General features: G+C 41.4%; 1 protein-coding gene across 1 annotated transcript in view; it reads right to left on the reverse strand.

The window, feature by feature from the left end:
• Window positions 1-23,008, reverse strand: part of MYO10 (myosin X) — a 242,585-nt gene that overhangs the window by 85,370 nt on the left and 134,207 nt on the right. Inside the window, exons 5-14 of the mRNA XM_019518465.1 lie at window positions 16,481-16,615; window positions 15,544-15,668; window positions 14,645-14,658; window positions 14,434-14,518; window positions 13,694-13,797; window positions 9,538-9,667; window positions 7,372-7,490; window positions 2,047-2,193; window positions 1,772-1,872; window positions 1,490-1,556 (exon numbers count right to left, since the gene is read on the reverse strand). Of these exons, the coding sequence (XP_019374010.1) occupies window positions 1,490-1,556; window positions 1,772-1,872; window positions 2,047-2,193; window positions 7,372-7,490; window positions 9,538-9,667; window positions 13,694-13,797; window positions 14,434-14,518; window positions 14,645-14,658; window positions 15,544-15,668; window positions 16,481-16,615 (1,027 nt within the window). The remainder of the gene's footprint in view (window positions 1-1,489; window positions 1,557-1,771; window positions 1,873-2,046; window positions 2,194-7,371; window positions 7,491-9,537; window positions 9,668-13,693; window positions 13,798-14,433; window positions 14,519-14,644; window positions 14,659-15,543; window positions 15,669-16,480; window positions 16,616-23,008) is intronic.

Raw genomic sequence — 23,008 nt, forward strand, 5'->3', positions numbered from 1 at the left:
AGAACATGGAGGTTAAGAAATTTACCTTATGCCACAAAGGGAATCACTGTTCAAGCTGGGGCAGAAGCTCTTGAATTACTAGTCCAATGGAATGTGTTTTAACTAACACTGCTCTCTCTTACCACCAACACCACCTGCAAACAGCTGTGCAGGTATGTCACTGTAGGGCTGGAATGTAGTTGTAGCAGTGGTGGTCTAGGAAATCAAGGGGTTTTGATGATTTCTTATCGGACCAACCGTATAGCTCAGTGGTGCCCAACCTTTTTGGTGGGTGGGCTGGATGGGCAGCAGGCTGAATGTAGCCTGTGCAGGCACAGTGGATACTATCTGGCTGTGCAGAGGGGGGTGGGCAGCAGGACAGCTCCAACACAGCCCTGCAGGGGAAAGGACCTTGACCTGATCCCTTGGAATGTGAAGGGGGTGGTCTGGCTAGGCTCCAATGCATCCCTGCAAAGAGAGGGTGTGGCTCAGCTCTGCAGGGGAGGGGGCATGGCCAGGCCCCAACCCAATCCCAAGGGGGGAAGGGAGCATGGCTAGGCTCTGATCCAGAAGGTGGGGTGGGGTGGGGAGGGAAGGCACAGCCTGGCCCTGAAGGGGAAGAGGGAGTAGCTTGGCTATGACTGGCTGTGCAAGGATTGGGATATGGGGTTTGGCGGGGGGTAGGGGTGGTCGTATTAATAGCCACTGATCCCCATCTGCCATGTTTTTGGACCACATCTGGCTTGTGGGCTGGAAGTTGAACACCCCTGGCACAGCTGATACAGATAGTAGACAAGTTCTGAGCCCAAAGCACCCTTCCTCAGGTCTGCACAGATACACAAATGTAATGTTTAGCATTCAGGGAAAGCGCAAGATACAAAATATAACCCTGTCCCTAAATTAACTCAAGTAGATCAAGTGGGTCTATTGCGATGTTTACTCTGCTTGTACGTCTTATCCTCTTCTTCCAACCATTTAGCTCCCTTGTTTATTTAAATTAAAAGTTTTTCAGAGCATGGATTGTCTTGTATTTGCTTTGTGCTTGTATATAGCCTAATGAAGTCTCAGCCTCAGTAGGAATGCACACATGCTCATAATACATGCCATCATACCATAATGCAGTTGTAAATAATAGTATTACAGTAATATCAAAAAGAGCCTGTAACCAAAAAAAAGCAAAGTAAAATTATTTCCAACCTGTCTCTCTTGCATATATATAGTTTTATGTCATCAACTCTATAAATGAACTGCCAGTAATACGAAGAAACCAGGAACAGGATTATGTACCCATGAAAATACACTGATTTTGAGGTGATGCACAATATGGACAAGTGTGAAAACTGCTGTACTAAATATCAATATTTATATATAAAAAGACAGGCTTCTTGCTGACTATACATTTCTTTAAAATACCTACTGACAAAAAGCAGTGCTCTTGTTGCAAGAAATGGAAATATGAATCAACGTGGCCATTTCTTCATGCACAGTAAAATTTCAAAAACTGCATTACCTTTTCAATAAGGTCCAAGCACTCTCCATTGTCAGTCCAGTCAATATCTTCCCAAATCAGTCCTTCTCTAGGATAAGCAAAGAGGGAACCATCAGGTTTATAATTACAAATGAATTTTTTGCTATGCCTGTCAGGCAACTTAAAGTGAATCAATTTGCTTTTAATGAATATGCAGATATAGGTACCTAAAGGAGAAAGGCACCCAAATCCCATTGAATTTCAATAGGATTTTGGTATTTAACTGCTCTTAGGTTCCTTTCAAGCTCAGGTTGCTCTTCTTACCTGCTGTATTCCAGTTGTTCCAAAGAAAAAATGTGCTTGTTGAAATATTCTTGAAGCTTTTCATTTGCATAGTTAATATTGAACTGCTCAAAACGATTAACCTAGAAGAACACACACATTAAAAGGTAAATACTTCCAAAGCAATGCGTTTAGTAAATGATAAACTGATTTTTAAAAGGTACAAAGCATTTAACAATCCTGTTCTGTCTGATTTGTGGAACATTAAAAAAATACAAAATTTAGAACAATTTTCATAACAATCTTTTGGAACCAACCTCAAAGTTTTCGAATCCAAATATATCTAAAATTCCAATGGACTTGAAGTCATCTTTGCCTCTAATTCTGCTGTTGATTTTTTTAATAACCCAAGCAAAACATTGGGAATAAAGTGCCATAGCCATAGAGTCTCTGCTATCTATTGCCTGCATTGGAGAAAAAATATACATATTACCTGTTATCAGAAACAAGTGTATGTCAGTATAAGGCAAAGTACAACACACACATATCCAGGTATATTTTAAGGAGTACAATTAAATTAATAGTGACCAAGAGCCCTGTTATTACGAGTTACAATTAAATATTTACATTAAATACAAGATAAGATTTCAAGCTCTCGTGAGTTTGGAAATGTCAGAATTAAATGTCAGTTTTGCTACCTTAATTTGGCCCCTATGGTTTGCAAATACATCTGTTTCCCCCTCCTCTCATTCCTGGAAACTGCCAAACTCTTTTTGGTAAAACTTTCTAGAAATTTGTACCCAAAGTAGACAGGAAACTTCAGCATGAGAAATTTAACAGAATTGCAGAAAAGTAGGGCTGGAAGGGGCCCTCCAGAGATCATCTAGTTCAACCCCCTGCCTGAGGCAGGATCATCCCTATCCAAACCATCCTAACCAAATCCATTGTCTAAACTACCTAGCAAAAACTACAGTCAACCCTGACACAGCCACAAGATATAATACCCTAACCTGCCAGAGGTAAATCACAGGGACCACAGTAGCCACAGTCCTGCTGCTGCAAAGGCTGTTAAAATATGCTTAAGAGATTCAAGAAAGGGGCCACTCCCCTCACTACAAAGGAAGGCAAAACCCCACATAGTCCTTACCTATCTGACTCTAGGGTAAAATTCCTTGCTGACCCCATATATGGCAATTAGTCTGACCCTGAGGGGAAGGGAAAGACCCTCTAGCCAGGAACAGCCATATTTAAGTCCCAAAAGGTGCGTTGTTACAACTCAGTCAAAATCCCCAGTCTTGGCAGCAACCAACATACAGTGTTCTGAGCAAGATGATGCCTGCCCCCCTCTCAACATATAGCACAGGGGTGGGCAACTATTTTGGGCAGAGGGCTGCTTACTGAGTTTTGGCAAGCCATCGAGGGCCACATGACAGGCAGCCCAGGGCAGATTAATATTAATTTTCTAAATTTTTTTAGGGGCCCTGCAGGCCAGATAGAATGGCCTGGCAGGCCACATCCGGCCCCCAAGCCACATTTTGCCCACACCTGATATAGCAGCAGCAGCAGCAGAATTTCTGTCCTGGCCCCATGTGGCAACCAGCAAAACCCAGAAGCATGGGAAATACTCATAGTAACATAGATGTAACTCCTAGATCATCCCTGACCAATGCTTGTCTTCTTGAATACCTCCAATGACAGAGATTCTACAACTTCCCTAGACAGTATATTCCACTGCTTCACTCTTCTAATAGTAAAGAAGTGTTTCCTGCTATCCAGTCTAAGCCCACTTTCCTGCAACTTCAGCTACTGGTCCGCACACTACTCTCTGCAGCAAGAGAGAAAAGGTGTTTACCCTCTTCTTTACGCCAGTCCTTCAGATATTTGAAGACGGCTATCATATCCCCTCTTAAGCCCCTTTTCTACAAACTACACATGCTCCATCAACCTCTCCTCGTATGACTTGCCTTCCAAGCCCTTTATCATTCTTGTCACCTGCCTCTGGACCCCCTCTAACTTCTCCGTGTCCTTTTTAAAATGGTGAGACCAAAACTACACACAATACTCTAAATGAGGCCCAACCAGTGCCAAGTATCACCTCCTATGTCTTGCACTGAACACTTGTATTGATGCATCCTAAAAGCACATCCACCTTTTGTGTAGCTACAGCGCACTGCAGACTTATACTGAATCTGATCTACCAAGAGTCCCAGATCCTTCCCCATAGTGCTGCCATCCAGTCAAATGTTACCCATTTTTTGATTATTCTTTCTGAGATGTAGAACCTTGAGCTGGCCAACACTAAACTCCAACCTGTTAGCTCCACACCAGCTTTCCAATTTGTGAAGCTCCTTCTGAATGATGTTTCTGTCTTCCAGTGTTTGCAGTCCTTCCCAGTTGTGTCATCTGAAAGTTTACTCAGAAAGCTCTCAATTCCAGCATACAAATAATTAATAAACATGCTGAACAGCACAGGCCCCAGCACAGGTTCCTGTGAGACTCCACTTGAAACATCTAACCATTCCTATAGCTTCTGAGTCAGTTGTCTATTCACCTTATAGTAGTTTTGTCCAGCCCACATTTCTCTAATTTAAGAGCTGGTCATGTGGGACCTTGTCAAAAGTCCTGTTGAAGTCCAGATGTACTATGTCCACAGCTTTCCCTTCATCTACCTAAGCAGTTATGCTATCAAAGAAAGAGACCAAGTTTGTTTGGCACAATTTTTTTTTTTTTTTGTAAATCCATGCCAGCTTCTTGTGATCAGACTTTCCTCCTTCAGATGGTTGCAAATGGCCTTCCTTAGGATATGCTCCAGTAACTTCCTGCGTATTGAGTTGATGCTGTAGTTCCCTGGGTCTTCCTTTTGCCTTTTTTTCCCCCAGTCCTCTGGTACCTTGCCCATCTTCCACATCTTCATTAATATTATTGTCAAGGACTCAGAGATCTGTCAGTTCCTTCAGTACCATGCGATGAAGTTCATTAGACCCTATTGACTTGAATTCATTCAGACATATCACAAACTCTCTGATTTATCTTTTGTCTGTCTTTTAACTGTTATCTCTTTTGTTATCTCCTCCCTCAACTTCTGCCCTTCCTTATGCAAATAATTCTAATTAGGTGCATAGCTGCAGCCTAAATTTTGTGAAGACTGAAGCAAAGTAGCTGTTGAGTAGCTCCATCTTTGCATCTTCTGTTGAAAAATTGCGCTAGCTATTTGAGAGCAGACCCATAGCTTTCTTGATCTCTGTTTTCTAGCCAACATACTTACAGAACTTATTTCTGTCTTTAATCTCACTTGTCTGGTGTAGCTCAATTTTTATCTTTGCCTTCCTGATTTTGCCCCTGAAGGTGTTTCCTATTTTCTGATACGCTTCCATGGTGACCCACCCATTTTTCCATTGCTCGTATTGCATGCTGTTCTTTTTGCACTGAGATTTCCTAGAAGCACCTTATGTAGCCATATCAGTGTCTTACCATTCTTGTTGTGTTTCCATCATGTCAGAACAGTTTCTTGGGAATCCAATCCAGTGCTCTTTCGAAGCTTCCAGCCCTCCTGGGCTTCTTTATTCTTCAGTCTGTCTTCCCGTGGCACCATGCCTATCAATCTCTTGAGTTGGTTGAAATCTAGCATCTTAGTTCTGCTGACCTCATGCTTTCCTCACCACAGGATTTTGAATTATATTGTGATTGTTTCCTCCCAAGTTTCCCATCACCTTCACATCTTCCAGCAATACTTCACCATTGGTCTAGACAAGATCCAACATACATGATCCTCTAGTTTGTATCCTCAGCCTTCAGAAACAAAGTTTTCCTCCATGCAAGTTAGAAACTGGCTCAACATTTTACATTTGGCTGTAATGTTCTTCCAGCAGATGTCCAGAAAATTGAAGTACCATCTCAGAACTTCTGGATAATTTTGACACTTCCTTGAAGAGTACCTCATCCACTACATCTCCTTGATTTTGTGGCCTATAGTAAATCCCAACAAAAGGTGAAGGCTTATCAGTGCTGTATCTTACACCTTTTATCTTTACCCAAATCCATTCTGATCTGCTATTTTCTTCCTCCTGAACTAGGGAACAAATATGTCTCTGACCTGGGGGTCTTTAAGAGGAGGCTTGATGCCTACCTAGCTGGGATCATTTGAGCCCAGTTTTTTCTCCTGCCCAGGCAGGGGGTCAGACTTGAAGATCTGCAAGGTCCCTTCTGACCCTACTTCTATGATTCTATGACTCGTTCTTCCAAATCTGTCCTTCCAAATCAAAGTGTAGTCCTCTCAAGGTTAATATTCCAGTGAGATCATAGTTCTTTCATAGGCTGTTTGCTCATTTTATTTGTTCTCCATACTTCTTGTACTTCTATACATGATATACGATATAACATGAATGTTGACTCACTTGTTTCCATTTTTTATTGCTTGCTGTCCCGTGGTCTTCAAGCCCTATCCCAGACTTGAACTACTTCTTCCAGTGCTTTCCCCTATGGATTGTTTGCTCTGTTGTTCACCATTCCCCATGGGTTTTGTTCACCATTCCCCATGGGACATAGTTTAAAGCCCTTTTTTACGAAGTTGGCTGGATGATACCCAAAGAGGCTCTTTCCAGTTTTAGTTAGATGGATCCCATCTATTGATAGCAGTCCTCCTCCTAAGCCCTAATGGTTTCAAACTGACAAAGCTAAAAGCTACAGAAAATAGCAGAAAAACAAGTACAGGGAATGCTACCAGCTCTCCCAAGGATTACTGGATGCCAATATGAAGGGATTTCTAAAGACTGGAAAGAGAGATTCTTATCCTCATTGAGCTCTGCACCATGGAGTTTCCCCTGTCCTTAAGTAGCCACACTGAAACCAATTGGGCTATTCATGGAAGAAGGTACTAATGGGAATAAAGGTACACAGCCCCCCCAAAATATTAAATATTGTCAGCATTATGGATTTCTGAAACACTGCTCACAACAATCATGCAGGCACCATCTCATTTATGCTGGTTTAAAATCTCCTGGTAAACCTGAATGCCCTCTCTGTGCTAAACATACCACCCTGCTTCCCTTCCTGCTACTCCCAATGGAAGAAACATACTTCATGACCCTGCATGCTATGCTTCCTTATTCTCCTTCTCTCAGTCTGTTCTCAACACTCACCCTAAAAGGCCTGGAGAACAGACTGAATTCTACTAGAGAATGTTAAGAGTTATGAAGCAAAAATGCCATAAGCCATAAGAGAAATACAGAGTGCCCAAACGAGGGACTAACATCTAGGTGAGGAGAACACAACTAGGTTACAGAAAATATGTTGGGTAAAACTGTCCTTGCCCCTTTTCCTACTTCTGTTGCTGATGTCCTAACTTATGCCTTGATCCTGCTCTGGGATCTGTTCACCTGGACTCCAGCGCCAAAGTTTACTGGACTCTACAATGGTACAGTGTTAGTGAAACACCACTGGAAGATCAAGATTTTTGGCAACCAGGGATTTCATCTTTCTTATACTGTACTGCCTGTTGCTTTTGAATGTCAAATTCCTGTACTTAAATTGAGGAGTTAGCGATTCAACATAATCCTTTACTTCAATTGATTTATGTGGTTTTTACATGAGCCAAAGGTAATATTGCTCTTCGCTGAACTGTATTCCGAGAGATTTGTCCTTACCTGTTGTATACTGAGAGGTGTTAAGATTTCTTCTCCCCTGAGTATCATTGATCGCTGTGTTAATGCTTCAGTCAGCTGTGTTGAGTCCAGCCCAAGTAGCTCCGCAGATCTACCCAGAGCTAGCAACAAAAGGTGCAATAAAAAAAATATAGAATGGTGTGATATTCTCCTTGCTCACTCTCTCTCTTTTTTATTAATTACTGTATTTATAAGTGAAACTAAGCTTCTAAATGACAAGACTGGTGAGAAATGCTGGACTAGGCTCTCTGATATGCTAAGGGTGACTTGTGCTGCTTATGCAAAACGCTGGCAGAGACAGCATCTGTACTGTGGACACCAGCAACCCACCTGCCTTCCATATGAGGGGGTGAGTTGGGAGCACCAATGATCTCCAGTCTCAGGAGTTACAAGCAGCTCCCAGACACCACAGCATCTAAGTGCAGAAGCAGCAAAATGTATAATTTTGCATTTTCTTTGTTCTGTGCATTTCAGAATATTGTGTTTGTCTACTTCATCTGCATGATTTTCCCTATAGAAGTCAAGTCAGTCAATTGGGCAGTTTCCTCTTTATCAGTGTGGTGTTATCAGACACAAATGGAGGACAGTAACAAATTTTAACATGAAGGAAAATGCACTGGTAACTACGGAAGCGTAGGTGTCTGGTACAGTTCCTGAAAACACAACTCCTTTTTGAAACTGACTATATTTCAAGGCAAAAATGATCGTTTAAACTTTTCCATGAGAAATTATAAACAAAACAGTCTTTCACAAGGATCTAGTTACTCCTTAGAATTCAGCTGTTAATGCATCCTGCTGCAGCATATTTATGTAAGCTCAATTCCTATTAATTTTGAGAGTCAATCAATACCATTTATTGATGTCTAGACATTCAACTTGGAGCATCAATGCTGATATATTGTGTTGAAAACGTGCTTGCAACAAAATCAATATGATAGTTGACTAAGTTGCTTATATCTCTGCAGTGCTCCCAAAATAATAGGATATAAATATTATTAATATGCATTGTAGGAAGAAGTCAATTTAAACACTATGAGTTTAATATTAAATCTGTCCTTAATGGAACTAGTAAAAAAATTCAAATGTAATACTATTGCTAACACTATTAGGTTTTTGAATAAAGAGATCTAATACCTTCTGAATTTGTCTGTAACAATGTGCTTCAACTTCTTCTGAAACACATGGATGTTTTTAGTTATCAATTTGGAATTTGCCCTAAATGTTAATTTTAATGTGTATTTTGCCATTATTTATGCCAGTGGTCACCAACCAGTGGATCCTGATCCACCAGTAGATCTCAGAGCGTCTTAGAGTCAATCCAAGGTTGGGGTGGGGGGCTGAGTGCCCACGTGCATGCACATGTCCACCCCAATCCAGCAAGTCAGTCTGGAGGGGACAGCAGGGGCTAGTGCTAGATAGAGGCTCTCACAGTGAGGGACAGTGCTGCAGAGGCAGGAGCAGGGGTAAGCTGAATGGGGCCCTAGCTAGGTGGGACTTATCTGCTGGGGAGGCATGCCCCCAAATCATTTTTTTGCCCTCTACCTCAATCTGCCCCACCCCACCTTTCCCTCTCAGACTTACCTGCTGAGCCTGGGGGTGAGAGGGGGCAGTGCACAGTAGATTTTGGGTTGCTTTTAAATGCCAACAGTGATCTCCTACTTTAAAAGGCTGGAGACCACTGATTTATGTCATAAAGGGGCAACACTATTGCTCTTTCCCACATGGAAAACTAGTATGTTAAAGGCTCTGAAATTCAATCTGATCAATTCATCACTTAAACAGTTGTAGCTGGACTTTTGCTAATAAATTGTGAAAGACATGATGAAGGTAGAAGTGCACAGAGGTAGCTATTTAGGAATGTAAGCACTTGTTTGAGTCCTATCAGCTGAAGGAAAGGGTTCCAATTCAGGAGAGCACTTTGCAAGCAGGTTCAATAGGTAGGCGGTAGCTGGAAGCTTTCCTAAATTACAGCCAGAGTTAGTGGCAGAGAGTAATTTGCCTCTTCTACCGTAAAACAACACTGCAATCATGATATACAAAATTTGAAGACAAATCATGTTTTTTTTTCTCAGTGCTTAACGTAAGCAATTAGTCTAATTTCTTCACCCCAAATTAATTTAATGCAGTAAAGGACTCCAGCCTTTTCACCTGTTTTGAAGGACACCTGTGCTCCACCAGCTGTGATAAATTCAATGTTCCCTAGGTGCAGAATACCAGCTAGCAGCCTAAGGACTTCACGTACTTCTTCCTTGCTGAATTGCATCACTTGCATTGCCATCTGGAAAAAAAAATCTTTAAGTGCATGTTTTAGTTTATTGTTGAACCAAAGACTGAAGACAACAATGAGGGGTGAATGAAAAGCAAATGCCAGAGTTACACAGCATTTTGCATTCAGAAGGTGAGTTAACAGGAACAAAAGCACAGACAGAGCAAATATATGCCTTGTATGTATATACCTCTCTCCACAGAAGTGTTTAACATGTTACCTGGATAACTTGAGGAACACACAGGACCCCATTAAGAAGTTTTTTCCTAAAAATTGTCAATCCTAACTAGCTTTTCGACTTCAACAGAACTACTCACAGGATTAGTTGTTTAGAACTCAAATATTTGTTGGCTTAGGGCTAGACTGCACAAGCTCTCTAGCAACTGAAGTCTTCCAGATTTGGAGAAACCAAATATGGAAAGAAAATATAAGTTCTAGATCATCTTTCTTGTCTGTGCACTGCAACTTCATTTTATTTTCTAAAACCACTGGGCTTGTATGATACTCTACAGAGAAGCAGAGTGAGACAGGTTTTTGTGGAAATGAATGGCTTTAAGATTAAGCAATGCCAGAATGATCAAGGCTCTACTATATACCAGGGAGGAACCCCTCCCTTCCTCCCCCCAAAACCCAAACAACTTCATCTTTATCTAAAGAATCATATTAAAGCAGAAAGAGAAGAAACCTATTTTGTTCAGCGTAGATGTAGATAGTGACCGTAAACCTCTGAGAATGGCTTGTACTTCCCAAACATCTCTTTAGAGCACACCATTCTGGAACCAGGGTGTATAAATTCACCACAGCTGAGTCTGCGCACTTGATGAAACAATGTTAATCTGAGAAGTCCAGCATCTGACATATCCGAGTATGGCTCTTTGAATTGGATATGTGTTGCACTTCTGTGCATGTGTGATTATATGTTGTGACCAATGGTCATCTTTTTGTAACAATGATGGCATTATTGTTGACTGTGGCTATTTGATTACTGTAAAGTGACAGGTACCTATATGGCTGCTCTTGGTTTCCTTTGCTCCTTTCCCAAAGGAATTCTAACCAAACACATCCAACTTCGGGGTTTAAAGCACACACTCTCTTCACTCCTCCCTTTCACAACTCTTATTTTTTATGATGGGGTCATCCTGTTCCCTGTGCCACAGCTCCATCCACATCCTTATGTGGAATGCACCTTTAAGGGGCCAGCAGTGGGATGACCCAGTTTTTCCCCCTGATGCTCTGTGGGTGTGGTTTGTGGTGGTGGGTAATTGTAGTTCTCCCTGCAAGCTGTGAGCATGCGAGTTGCTGAATCCTGTTCCTAATAAAGATAAAGCTGTTTGCCACCCCACTGGTCTCTGCTGAATGGTGACTTGAAGGCAGAACCCCAAAGGCATGGAGGTCTGAGTGAGTACCCCACCCCTGGAACCCAATGGCATAAAATAAAAGGAGAACAAGCCACCTGCAGAGGCTCTGGGATTTCCACTGAGGCTAAACAGAAAGAGATGCTGTTAACATCAAACCTAACAGATGCCAGGAGATTTAAGAAACTACACCCTTCACATATATAATATAAACATGCAACCACTGGTATTTTATAGTTAGTAATTTTATAGCAACATAAAATTATAAATCTAGTTAGACCCCTGCACAATATGGATCACACATAACTTCATCCAATAGTTTAATTGGTCCCAATGTACTTTAACAACCTGTAAAAGAGGTATTTTGTAAAAGGTCAAACTCTAGATGGGGCATGGTGATACAACAGTACAGTGCTTACAAATCACAGAACATATGTATATACGTTTGTATGTGTACCTGTGTATAAATTCACAATGCAAATCACCGCCCTGATGGAAAAGAACCTTTCAAAAACAAAGAGCAGAAAAACATCTGAAGGGAAGAATCATCATCATCCAGCCTCCAGGAGAAGATCACTGGAGTTCATACAAGTGAAAGACAGAATAAGTAAAAGATGGTAAAAGGAAATGTGTAAGAATATAAGGCATCAGGGAAGATGAAAGGAGGCAATAACAAGAACACATAACTGAAAGCTTCTCTGTCCTTCATCTCCAACTGGAAAGCAGATGGGAAAAGCCTCAACTGTCTGTCCCAAAAATCACCCAAGCTTCTGCTACTAGAATACTTTAGGATGCAAGCTTAATATGTCAAGTTAATTTCATGCTGTACCTGCATTGGGCTGATTAGTGCGAATTAATGCCATGCTAATCAACCCAAGCTATGCGAACATGATGTGGATATTGCCAATTTCTGCAAAAATATTTTACCATGAAATTAAGTAGCTAGGTAATACCAAATCTTCATAAATGACAGCTTGTAAATAACATGGAAAAAACAGTAAAATGGTTAGACAAAAAGAAGTTTGGGAAAGCTATTAAAAATGGTCCAGGCACATTACATATCTGATCATTTTTATTGGTTTCTAGAATTAAGAGATATAATTAGTAACATCTGTCACAGACTGAAATAATGGCAACACTAAGATAAGCAACTGATAATTATGGTAATAAGAGCTGGCTAATTATTGCAACTAACTTCTGAATCTAATGTTGCTGCAAAAGCAAAAATGATCCAGAGAAAGCATCAGTTAGGGCATCCTTTACATCAGGGTGTCCATTCTAATTAATAACCATATTCTGTGAGTTAATTCAAATACCCAAATACTTGGGAAAAATTCAATACTTTGGAAAAGAAGGTGTGTAGTAAGTACAGCTACAAGAGTTTGGAAAGCCACAAAAATCCATATGCTACTTCTGACTTAATACTTGATACTAGGTATTAGAAATACTTCATATTTCTTTATTCAGTAAACAGTACGTAATGCACACAAAACCTTCTAATGAGTGAAGCAATGGAAATGTACATACATACAGTTTCAAACACCATGGGATTTTATTTTTTTCCAGTAAGAAAATGTTTATGCTCCCATAAAAGGCAGGCTTCTCTACGATTGCGGTGTACTTTTTGATGACAATTTTGTATGAACTAGTCCCAGAAGAACAAGCAGCAGTAGAAAAGAAAGTAAGTGATTCTTCTCTTCGATATATTTACACAATCAACCCTCATTTTGTACACAGCTTAGGGGAGAAGCCATCTGGTTTGCTCCAGAAACTATAAGCTTGCACAAAGCACATGCTCACCAGCTAAAAAAGGGGAGGGTGCTGGGGGAAAAGCTCTCTCACTAGGAGGGTAGTAAAGCACTGGAACAGGTTACCCAGAGAGGCTGTGGAATTTCCATCTTTGGACGTTTTTAAGAGCAGGCTAGACAAAACCTTGGCTGGATGACTTACTTGGAGATGGTCCTACTTCAAGCCAGAGGTTGGATTAGATGACCTTCTGAGGTCCTTTCCAAGCCTAATTTCCTATAATTCTATGACAAGCTATGAGGCGCCTGTCTGATTCTTTAAAGAAACATGAAAACAAACCATTATGTGCAGGTTCCTGGTAAATTACTTATGAAATGAAAAGCTGTACACACCGTTTACCCACAGATCCCTTATTCTAGCACTGTATGTTCCCATTGGGCTAAAAACTATCATGGCGTAAAGGAATAAACACTGTATTTACTCCATAAAGTGCTTTCTCCACCACAAGGAACTCACACAGCCGTGAATAAACATTTCCTCTGCCATAAACACCTATACTGTTATTCTAGCTAAAACAGGGCTGGAAGGTAAGACATCTGACAGTTTTCTATCCGATATTATCTTCCCCTTAATCAGGGAGCTGATAGTAGTTATAGAAGAGTGGCTTCAAACATTTCAGTAATTTTCTTGAGGGTCATAAGATGTATGAGAGAAAATAAATCACCCGAAACAAGTATAGACTCTGTTCCTCTATGAAGGGAGTTGATTCCCATCTTAAGTCCCATGGAAGCCAACGGGAGTGCATAGAGTCCCTGTCATTCTGTAACAGCATGGCTGTAATTAGCTGCAGTTCATGAGAGCTTTCATTCAACCCACCAACACAAAAAGCTATTACATTTGTCATCCTTAGAGCATGTAGAACACTGAAACAACTCACAATTACTTCTCTGAAGGAATCTGCATCATTGATTGTCTTATCCGCTATACATTCGGACTGATTCAGGTAATGGTAGTTCTCTGGTACAGATAAGTAAAATGCCTCTACAAAAAGCAAAACAAAAATCAACACCCAAGAAGTTAAAAAAATGGAGAATGTATTTGCTTGAGATACGCATGAGTAGGAATACAACACAGCATGTATATCAATGGAAAATGGGGCATTCATTGGTTAATTTTTGCTTTATTTATCTGTATAACACTGTGGCCTATACTTTCCAGAATAGACAGAGTTGGCCAAAAGAAATGTTGCTGACAGTCACAGACAGTTTTACATATGGATTAATGTCATTTCTCTAGCTAGGGGGTTAGTCTTCATAATAGAGGCTGAAATGGCAAGATTCCTTCCATCTCTCCTTCCCATTGAATTCCCTAGTACCCTCCAGAGATACTCTACCTGGAAAGTGTGACCTGGATTCATCCCCAGACAACTCTCGCAAGATCATACTCAGTCTGTAGCAGGTGGGAATACAATCCCCAAGGTCCTGGTGACACTCATTCAGATGAGCTCAAACAACTGGCCCAATGACTTCAAATTGAATAAATAACTTCTCTTTGTCAGGTTACTAGATTACTCAGCTAAAGTACACCACACTGTCACTGTGCTTTGTGACTGGCTGAAATGCTTCTGGCAAAGAGCCATTGCAAACATTTGTGTGAGCAGTGCCCTGCTGCACTCACCTTTCTCCTCCTCCTCTATCCCTGCCAGCAGTGCATAGAATATGTGATAATTTCTTTCTCCAGGGTTCTGCCTTACTACACGGTTCTGTCAAAACAAACGAAGTTTACATTTATAGAGAATTATTTTTAAAGAGGATGTATTCACCAGCAATATTGGAAGAAGGCTATTCAATAAAAGAAAAGAACCGGATGAAAGCAAATGTTGACTTACTTTTTCTAATAAATCTTCAGCAGAGAAAGAAAAAACAGTCAAGGAATAAAAACAGTAAAACTAATTGTGTAAAGAACATTGATTTACAAATACCTCAGAGTGCTTTAACCTCAGGAGAAGTCCATAACTGATGCCTTCAACCAGTTCTAATCCCCAAGTTTTTTCAACAAAGAGTAATGGAGTGTTGTTGCCATATTTGGGCAAACTAAGGTTTGAAGTGACACACTTTTCCTACCTTCTTGTTTGCTGGTTAATTTGGTCTAAAAATGAAATTCACCCCACTGCAGAAACACTACTTGTCCCAAGACCTACAGCAGAAACATCACTCATCCCAAAAATGCAGGCAAGATGCAGCTAAGCTTCTACAGCCAGGGTTCTGGCTACTGGGCAGGAAAAGCAACTACAATCATCCACAGTTCTGTGTATGACCTATGGGCCATTTTTAGCCTTTATAACCATGAATTCTGACAGATGTGTCACAATTACCTCAACCTTCAGTGCTCCATATTGAGCTGGCACACAGCTCAAGTACAGAGGACATGGATGCCCCCTGTGCAGCAAAACAGCCTCATACAGCAGGACCTCAGCAGCTTCATATGAGTACAAAGTTCTCTCAACCATTATGTCCATAGATACACTTCACAAGGGCTGGTGAAGGCCTGGCAATCTTTTTTCCCAGGGAATTAAAGATATTTTTAGCTTCATTCCAAACACACATTCATCTAATAACAAAAATAATAAGGAAGGCAGCTTGTACACACACACAGAGAAAGAAAATCAGAACACTCGTTTAACACTACTCTGGGTAGGCATGGAAGGACAAAAGCAAAGGCTGACCAAAGAAGAGGTACGCTTGCATTGCTCTAAAATATGAGCCAATAAAGAAGAACGGAGGATACAATCTACAATTCTTCCTCCCTGAATGTTTCCCTTCTGACAGATGTTCAGCTGAATAAACTTCCCAAAGCGACTTGAGTTGTTGTTGTAAACAGTCTTTGCGTTACCAAAAGCTTCCATAATTGGGCTGTGAAAGTAAGGAAGAATTATAAGAAGTATTAATTTGTGACTGCCATGCCAACTAGCACAACACTGCATTCCAGTGCTTGCAAAATGACATTATCCCACATCAATTCCGGTTTGCACATTATCTTCCACAAAGGCTGTGCTCTTGGTCATTGTCTACATTTACACTGTTCTAAGTGTTACGTGTGTCCATACTCAGAATCTCCTTTCAGTCCATCTGCATGTCGGGCAGATGAACTTGGCTATGCACTTCCTCTTATTTACTGAACAGCATATCATATATGGTATAACGTATATATAATATACAAATCATTTGACATGTGGATTTTTTTTTAATAGCAACAAATCAAAACAGTGAGTTCTTACTGGAGCACATCTTTACCAAATAAGGAAGAGAGCTATCAATCCTCTTAATAGTCTCATTTCTCACAAGTTTTAAATCATTGTAGTTCCACTGAGTTTTGGTTTAGTTTAAATATATAGAGAGTTGTAGTTTAAAACATAAAAGGGAAATAGACAGAGAATTTAAAAATTTATAACAAAACAAATCTAAGTTAGCATATTCCTCACACATCCAGAATTGCAGTTTCCAGAAAGAATTTGCTGTCCAAGAATCATGACATTAGAGATGAAAAGGCCTATGGACACATCAGTCCATTTTGTGGATGCCAAGGAAACATTGTTCCGCAATGCATTCTCCACTGTTTTCTCTTAAGTCTAGCTTTAAATATCTCCTGCTTCCACAGCCATATTTCTTGCTTATTAACTACTGTGCAGTATTATAGACCATATATGGTGATATGAATGTGATACCTGCTCTCGAGAATAGCTTGCTCCACACAGGAGGTTTTCTCCTTACAAGACAGCTCCAGTGAATGTTGGCTCACAGCAGACAAAAACTTGAGAATCAGTTTAGTGCTTTCTGTCTTACCAGCACCACTTTCACCACTGAAAGAAAAAAAAAATATCCAAGTTTCTACTTTGTCCAGGCTCACTGGAAGTAAATCCCTGGCCACCTCAAGGGCACCCATAAGCTAAAACAAAGGGAGTGATTAGTCAGGGTTGTCAAATGTTGGTAATTCAAATAAATAACATCTAAACCATTGAGACCTTCATATGGAGCAAGGAGGCATTATCCTTTAAAAACTGCTGTGAAAGTAACCACAAACCATGGGAATACACTCCCATGGAGGCCTCCATTACGTTTCTTGTATGAGGATGGCTGCAGAGGAGGAGCCTTGGTTTGAGAAGGATCATTATTAACAGGGTGTATGAGGTCATCCTTGCAAGCTTTATGGCATCATGTACATAAATACTATTAGTACTGTTCATACTAATGTTAATAATTAAGTTTAATTTCCCCAGAAACACAGGCCTAATATATCAAGACAGACTCTGGTATTTCAGTCAGATACTCCCACGTGAATCAAGAGAAAACCTACACATTTATCCCCCCCCTTTTTGTTTTTAAAACAATTCATAACATACAGTGTTTGCATACACAGAAACATTATATCTCTCTATATAAAAAGACAGAGAATGTGTATACATTTTTTGCACGTGCATATTTGTTTCAGCTCTAAAACATCATCTGTTTCCATAAAACTAATAAGCTGACCCATAAAATTATATGCACTAAAGTGGACGAAACACAAAATGAAGATATACATCATGTGCTGCAGAGATTTTCATAGTTTTCATAGACATTTGGGCTGGAAGGGACCTAGAGGATCGAGTCCAGCCTCCTGCCCCATGGGCAGGAAGTCAGCAGGGATCATAGGATCCCAGCAAGATAAGCATCCAAATGCATCTTGAAGGCATTCAAAGTCGGAGTTTGAACCACCTCTGATGGCAGTCTATTCCAAACCTTGGGCGCTCGGACAGTAAAGAAGTTCTTGCTTAAGTCCAGCCTGAATTGGTCGTAGCGGAGTTTGTGACCTTTTGATCTTGTCATCCCTTGGGGCACTCTAGTGAACAGACGTTCCCCCAGATCCTTATAAGCACCCCTGATAAACTTATAGGTGGCCACCAGATCACCCCTGAGCCTGCACTTTTCTAGGCTGAAGAGTCCCATGGCTCTCAGCCTCTAATCATAAGGTCTGTTTTCCTGACCTCTGAACATGTGCGTGGCTCTCCTTTGCACTCTCTCAAGCTTCTCCACATCCTTTTTGAGTTGTGGAGCTCAAAACTGGATGCAGTACTGCAGCTGCGGCCTCACCGAGGCCGAGTACAACGGGAGAATGATGTCTAGCGATTTGCTTGAGAAGCATCTATGGATGCAAGCCAGCGTTTTGCTCGCTTTACTAGCCGCAGCATCACACTGATGCCACGCTAAATTTAAAGATCCACTAACATTTGAAAAATGAACAATCCTGCTGATACAAACAGAATACATTATAGTACAAGCAGAATACATTTTAATTTAGCATATTTGGCTTTTGCGTCCAGTTCCATAAGCTTCAGTTGTGGTGGGTAGTTCAGAGCACAATTTAACTTCAAGCCTTATTTCTTAAAAGTTCTGTTGTCCAATCTGTTTGTGTCGTGCTCTAAGTCATAGGACCAAGTTCTGGTTTGAATGCATGTGGTTAACCTCCAGCAACTTCCATGGGAATTAGGGCCCTAAAGTCTTGATTTTATCCCTACACTTCAGTAAATTGGAGTTCTGCCATTAATTTCATCGGACCAGAACTGGACATGTGTATGTCATGATCTTTTGCTTGTGATAATCACAAGTGGTGGCTACAATGCTTGCTGTATATCACAAAAAGCTATTTCAAGTGAAGAGCAAAGGTAAGCTATAGCCCTGAAGACCCAAGATCATCATATCATGTAATGTACTCTGAGAACTTGGGGGTGAGCAGAACCAGGGAAGAGAAGCAGAGAACCTGTAAGCAGTTTCAGAGATTTGTGCCTGCATGGTTTTCAAAAGTTTTCCAAAAAGTGTCAGCAGGGCTATAAAATGATTCATAACTTTGTATAAAGGGGCACTACACACTGAAGGTGTTGTTGCCTGTTCTCAGCACTAGCATGCCTCCTGACCGGCCGGAGCCTGCTGGGGCAGTAATTACCATGCTGCGGCAGACTCGATTAATGAAGTCTGCTCTGACGCGCTGTAATTACAGCATGTTGGAATAGCTTCCTTGCATGTGTATAGGAGCCCTCAGAGCTGTGCTAATTAAAGTGCCCCCCCATCTCCTGAAGCATGTCTATAAACACCCCCCGTGGTGAAGCTATGCCAAGAATGCAGATTTCTCACTGATTTACTAATGTTGCCATCACTACCTGGCTCCAATAGCCAAATTTCAATCTGAAATGATTCCACTGAAGCCAAAGGACTGTCCCTGGGGTAACCATAAGCAGTATTTGGCTAAATGCTTGTACCAGTGATGTTCTTCTGGCTTCTGAAGTTGGTTGACAAATTATATCTTCCTCCTGTTTGTAGTATTGTCAGTATTGTGCATAGTTATGTCTTGCTGTTGCTTTCCCTACTCTGACATAAAAAAAAAAAAAGAAAAAACCAACAGGAATGCCAAAATACCCATCAGTTTACATAACTTCCACAATGCAAGTATTTTATTATATTTAGGATACCCATGATCACAAAATGGTAACAGGGCAGACAGAGAAAAGTACAATCTGTCCAGTGCATGTTTCAACATTTCACTGCGAGAGTCTAAGCTTGTTCCAAGCCATTACATTCAATGTCCTGGATACACAGGACAGCAGTCTGTGAGGTCTTCATTCTGGAGATCTTTAATCTTTTCTCAGTGCTTATTCGAGTGCTCTAGTGGTGCAAAAATCTGAACTTTGGATTGATGCAGCGGGGAAAAGGATAAGCAAAAGAGGTTCTCTCTCTGGGGGCTCTAATATGCAAAAAGACTGAACCAGCAAACTCTAAATCACTCCTAGGTTCAATCTTTGGGCTTTGTAACTCAAGTGACAGATAAGAAATAAGGCCCCCTCAGCAAACACAATTTTTCAAATGCACAATTTAATTTTGATTTGTCAGTCTCATAAATTAACTCTTCTCATCAACAGCTTGGGCCCTACTCAAAGAAGAGTTCATTATGCTTAACTTCAAACTCAGTATATATTTTAGGCTGTTAGAAGATAAAAAAAAAAAGTGAACAAAATCATGTCAAACTGTGATTTCCCATTGGAGGAACTGTCTTTCCAGGAAGATATAATTTAGATTCATGGTTTCCATTTCTTCAACTGATTTTTGTTTTTTAGCTTGAAATACTAAATGGAAGAGCTCCTTTTACAAGGGAAAGGAATATACATGGTCAATTTAAAAAAAAAAAAAAAAAAATCTGAAGGTGTTTCCCTACTTCTGTACTAAGAAAAAGACTGAGGGTCGGCCAAAATTTAACTGAAATGTTAGTAAAATACCTGAGCTAAATACAACCACTCTTCCTAGTCAAGACAAAACCTCTGTGCTCAAAAAGGAAGGAAATTTATTCTTCCACCTTCACAGAGATGTCCAGAATCCAGCCCAGGTTGGATGCTAGCAATTGGACTGATTTTTCCAAGTACAGCAGCATCATTTTTAATTAAATAAAAAATCTACTAATGAGTTTTCCAGTGTGGCTGCCATAATACCTGCTTGCTTGGTATTAAACTGGCACAACATGTAAGGTGCAAATCAATGGGAAGTTTAATGCAAAAGAAACATTTCTTGAAACAATTATGTCTTCACTGAAAGCTTGTAAATTGACCCTGCAGGTAAGTCAACACCACATACTTAGGTTTTATTTTAGGAAAACACAGCTTTTTCCCTGGCAATAAGACAGTAACTGCAAATAAAGTCTGTAACCTGTTACAGCCCTTTCAAAGTCCCACAGGAGAATCAAATAACTATGGAAAGCAGCCAAAGGGTTAAATGCCCTGAAAATCTATTCTAATATTATAAAAGCCTAAAAGTCTGTCTGTAATGCTTTATTCGCACTCTGACTGGCTGTCTCGGCAGCCAATCAGAGTACCCTACACAGACAGGGACAGACAGTGGAGCACTAGCCTGACAGTGGGGACTGAAGGGTTGGAGGAGAGGGGGCCAAGGCCAGTGGAGCCCCCCTCCCCTGCTTCTTGGAGACAGAGGGGGACGACAGGGACTGGAGAACCGCCATAACACAGATGACGGAGCAGGGGTGCAAGGCCAGCAGTGCTGGCCTCACCTCCCTGCGTCTGCTCCTTGGAACCAGGGGTTAGTGCCCACCCCCCACCCCCAACAACAGCTGGCAGTGGGGGAAGGCAGCAGGGAACAGCAGAAGGTGAGGAACAGGAAGGGGAGTGGGGGTTACTAGTGGCTGCACCCCCAGCCACCATGGGTCACATGCCCCAGCCCTGGCACCAGCCCAAAGTGGCGGGGGGAAGCAGGCAGCGGCCCAGGTCCCAGCCCGAAGTGGTGGGGGAGAGGGGGGAAACAGCTCCAGCCTGAGGCGGGGCGGCAGAGGGGAGAAGGTACGCAGACCTCTGTCCTTGCCTGTCCCCCCGCATCATTCTTGATGGGCAATTGGCTAGTTCTAATAATATAAAAGCCTAAGTTAGTCAGTCTGTCTGTCCGTAACACTTTAATCGCACTCTGATTGGCTGATGGAAATGGCCAGAGTGCTCCAAGCATGGGGGAGCGCCACCATGATTCCGAAGCCACACTGAGGACCAGACAGAGGGTGCGGGAGCCGAGGCCAGGAGCACTGACCTTGGCTCCCCCACCCTGCTCCCTGCAAGAGGCAGAACAGTGGCAGCATGGGGCATTAGGTGGCAACACTTCATCCCAGCCCCACCCCCTCATTCTTGACAGGCAATTGGCTAGTACTAAAATAAAAGCACCACTGAAAAAATCTGACTTGGTATTTTTATTGTATGCACAAACATACTGCAAATACAAAAGGCAAGCCAGGAGGGTTAAGACAACTTCATGTATAAGTGTGATTTTTATGATTCTGCTGGAAAGGGAAATGGACTTCTAAACGGAACAATCCAGCAAATTGCATCACAGCATATTCCACGTAGCAGCACTCCAGAACCATTTAGGAGACTGCCTGCTCCAGCAAAGTTGCAGGATAAATCACGGCACTGTGCAATTTTTAGAGTGTGGCATGTAGTTTGATACGTTTAAATGCTGCATCATGCTTGCATAGTATCTCTACATACTAATGCAGCACCACATCACAGTGACAGCATAATAGGTGTATGCAACTCCATTTAACAATAGTCCCTCTTCTCTTCCTCCTACCTGCATTCTTGGTTACCATGCTGGAAAAATGGATTCTTCATGAACACTGAGTTCAACTGTATATTCCAACTCAATACTGTCAACAGTTATACATGCAAACTTCTGCTGTAACCTCTAGCTGGAAAAAAAATGGTAGCATTTAAAAACAACCCACCAGCAGGTTTTTAAATTACACTGTCAACTACTGTACTTATTGGGAAATAAATTATCTGCAAAATTTAACTGTAAAACCTTGTGGCTGCCACATGGGGGAGCTTCATGAACAGACAATTTCAATGATGGTAAATGTCTCATTTCAGAAAACAGATTCAACTTTCTAACAAGGTTTTCAGATACAATATAAGGAAGAAGGAATAAACACTACAAACTGCAACTTGAAAACTAATCTGACATTTTAGCTGTGCACAATAGTATTTTATCACAGTTCTCATGATGGTATTTCCTAAGACCTCTGTTGGTGCCACCTGTCCCAGGCAATAACAACGCTTCCCAAATTTTGATATAGGTGGCTGAATTCTTTTTACTGTTTTCAAACACCAAAATTTGACCCAATAAAACCAGCAAGGCTAATTTTTTTCAGAAAATTCAAAGCAAATTAACATTCTGGGCACAGCCAAGACTCTCTAAAAGTGCCTAAGCTGCTAGGTGCCCCAAATAAAACACCTTAAAGAATCTTGTTCAAAGGGGGACTGTTTGGCCTTTTCAAAGTCTCGTATCTGACCTCACAAAATAGAAACTTTCAAAAATCATTGTTAAACATTTTGGCACATGCTATTAGAGGTGCACCAATACATCAGTCCAATATCAGATTGGCACCGATATAAAGAAAATTGAGTGAAGGCTCCTTCCAGCGCATGTCAGCTGTACTTATGGCACGTGGAGGCTGCAGCAGAACTGGGAGGGGAGCTATGGGGGGAGGGGAGGAGAGCTGCAGCCTCCCCAAATTTCACCCTAGCCCCTTCCCAGCGCCACCGCTGCCTGCCCTGAACACAGCCCCCACATGCCAGAAAGAGCCTGGCACAGGCCTGGTTCCAGCCCGCAGCTGCAGCTCCCCCCTGCCTACCATGCCCTCCCCCAAGATGTGCACAGCAGCAGAGGCTGCCCCC

This window comes from Gavialis gangeticus, unplaced genomic scaffold, assembly GCF_001723915.1.
Source record: "Gavialis gangeticus isolate Ggan-Ray unplaced genomic scaffold, GavGan_comp1, whole genome shotgun sequence".
NCBI lineage: Eukaryota > Metazoa > Chordata > Crocodylia > Gavialidae > Gavialis > Gavialis gangeticus.